This window comes from Empidonax traillii, unplaced genomic scaffold (assembly GCF_003031625.1).
Source record: "Empidonax traillii isolate 1590-97213 ecotype Southwest subspecies unplaced genomic scaffold, ASM303162v1 scaffold937:size346366, whole genome shotgun sequence".
In the NCBI taxonomy this organism is placed as follows: Eukaryota; Metazoa; Chordata; class Aves; order Passeriformes; family Tyrannidae; genus Empidonax; species Empidonax traillii.
In genome coordinates this window covers 278473-281275 of record NW_020956130.1, presented here as the reverse complement: position 1 = coordinate 281275, position 2803 = coordinate 278473, and the positions used below count along the sequence as shown (strand labels likewise).

General features: G+C 48.5%; 1 protein-coding gene across 1 annotated transcript in view; it reads left to right on the top strand.

Moving 5' to 3' along the window:
* Positions 1-2803, top strand: part of MYOCD (myocardin) — a 37911-nt gene that overhangs the window by 17872 nt on the left and 17236 nt on the right. The window contains exon 4 of the mRNA XM_027903150.1: positions 1464-1539. Coding sequence (XP_027758951.1) covers positions 1464-1539 — 76 coding nt within the window. The remainder of the gene's footprint in view (positions 1-1463; positions 1540-2803) is intronic.

The following is a 2803-nucleotide window of genomic DNA, read 5'->3' as shown; positions in this document are numbered from 1 at the left end:
TGACATTCATTGTTTATTCCTGTAACAGAAAACTGTCATCTCTCCATAGAAGGAATTTAGGTTGAAGTGATGTGGTTTGTTCTTGATAAATCCATCCTGGCTGTTGTTCACCCCCTTGCTATCTTCAAAATCCGCTTATATAGATTGTTTGATTATTTGGTCCAATATCTTACTGTCTGCTTTATAATTTCCTGATTTCTTCTCTCCATCTCTTTTAAAGCAGGAAATTATGCTCTCCTTTGCCCAGTTTCCTGGAGAACCACAGATAGCTCCTATTACTCTAACCCTCTGTATCCCAAACTGCTTGGGGACATTTAAGTCCTCTGAGTATTCTCTAACCTGTTCTCCAACCTAATAACTGGAGCTTCTTCTCTTTTGCTGAAGGCTCTTGGCTTAGCCACCTGATTGATAAATAGCCATGTATCTGTTTAGTGAGGATTGTTTCAAAAGGCATTAAATCCTGTGGTCATCTCAGCAGCACGCACAATTATTTCTCCTGTTTATGGAACACAGACAGCACTTTCCATTGCCTGATCCTGGCTGCAGAAGTGCTTATAAGATCTTTTTCTCATGAACCTGTACATTTTATACTGTGGGTTTCCAAATGTGCTCCAGCTGCTTGTACTATTATTTTATATTTATTCTTAAGATTTTAACCTCTTTGAACTATGAACATATTTTGGACTATTTCTTCTTGCAGCTCAGCTTAGCAAAGAGCTAATCTTGTCTAAGTTGTGCTCTAGCTTTTCTTCACCAGGGGATAAGCTTATATTTGTATTGTTTAGGTCAGCTGCTCTCAAGGCTGACTTCCTTGGCCCTGGTGTTACTGTACCTCTGTGTGCCTCTGTGTTCCTAAAGCCATGAGGGAGGTGGCACAAGGCCCCAGGACCATGTTCATCACAAGCTCAGCTGCAGCAATCTGCAAAATGGATTTCCCCAGCCTTGTATCATAGCTGGGGTAAGGAACCACAGAGCACAGGAACTGCAGGAAGGTTAAACCCCATGGCTGACCTGGGTAGAAAGTCTGAATATCTTCATTACTTGCTCCTGATATCCCACCCCAGAGTACGAGGCTTCCCACAGAAGCCACTGCTAACAGGACACTCCGGAGCTGCCTTGGTGCAGCTCTCAAAGGTGCTGGACGTGCACCACTCCCAGGGAGTAGGTCCCACCCTTCCTACGAGCTCTCACAATACTTCAGGCATCAGAAGCCCAGTGGTGATTGTAAAGGACACAGGAGTGGGTACAGTGATCAGTCAGCAGCTGCATGCACAGTGTTCCCTTTCTGAAGAACTCCTGCCCAGGAACAAGTCAGTATCTGAGTGACAAAAAATGCCATTTAGGACCTCACTCAACCCAGCTTGTAATAAATTCAAAAGAACCATGGGATGGCACAGGGGCAGGTGCTCTCAGTACCTTGTTGCTGCTCCAGCCAGGTAACCCTCTGCATTTGTGTCCTGCAGACTGAAGATTATCTCAAGCACAAGATCAGAAGCAGGCCTGAGCGCTCAGACCTGGTCAACATGCACATTCTGCAAGGTAAGGCTGCAGGAGCTTCTCTCACACACTCCTCGTGTCTCCCGCCCTGAGACTTGTGTCCTTCCTGCCCCACTTGCGTTCCTTCAGGGCTCTCATCATGATTAACTTTGTCCCAGCTGTCATGAGAGACAGACTTAAATGGGACACAGTTTGTCTGGAATTCTCTGCAGACTTGGTCCTCAGGAAGCAGCATGCACCTTTTTTTATTCCTGGACAAACGCAGTCCCAAGGCCATCTCGTCTTTCTCCCATCTCGGCCAGGGGCCAGCATGAGATGCTCTAGAGAACAGTGGGTATAGAACAGCTCTGAGAGAGAGCTCTGTAAGCCTCAGGAGCTGATGTCTGATGATGAAAAGCAAACCCAGGGCATTTGTTGTCCAAGGCACTGAAACTCCTACAGCAGGTTGTTGTAACACCCTCCCAAAGCGAATCTTCTGTGCTGCCGTAATTCTGGATATTCTGTGGGACAACTCATGCAGTCAGTGACCCAAGCAAAGCTGAATGAAAAGCCCTGCTATCAGTCTGTGAGCCACAGCAGCTCTCCCCTCTCCCATCGTGGTGTTCCCTCCCAGCCAGAGACATGGCAAGGCTGCATCCCATCACAGACAGCAGAACCCCATGGTGTCCCTCCTTATCTCCAGAGATAACAAGATCCTTAGAGACAGAGAGGATGTGCAGCCTCCCTCCCTGAGCCCTGTCAGTTGCCTGGAAGAAGCAGATTACACTCTGGCAGCTGTAAATGCTGCCCTCTGCTCTCAGCAGGGGTGCAGTCCTTTTTCCTCTGACAGGCAGGAGGACTGAGCCAGGGTCCCATGCTGGATCAGTGTCCCTGCCTTGCTTTCCCCTTGGGTTTCCATCCTTAAAATGGGCTGGCACCGTTGCTTAAGAGGTGAAAGTGTCTTCCCCTTGGGTTTAATAACAGAAGTAATATGGCCAGGAGTTGTGGCCAAGCGCTGTAAACCAGATGTGGCGGCAGCTGCAGCCCCGGGCATGGACAGGGCCAGGCAGGGCAGGCAAGGGTATGGGGGAGCAGAGCCTGGCTCTGTACTGAGTAAGCTGCACATGCTGCCCCACAACCCCTGACCTGGAGCCTCTGCTCACACCTCTGTCCTTCGTGCTCTGCGTTCCATGGAGGTGCCTTGGTGTATCATGAACTTACGTGTACATTTTGTTCACAACAGGACCTAGAGGGGATTGAAATTGGCCAGGTGAGACACTTTGCATCATCAAAGTGCCTTACACACACACCTTCTGTTACTGTTCAC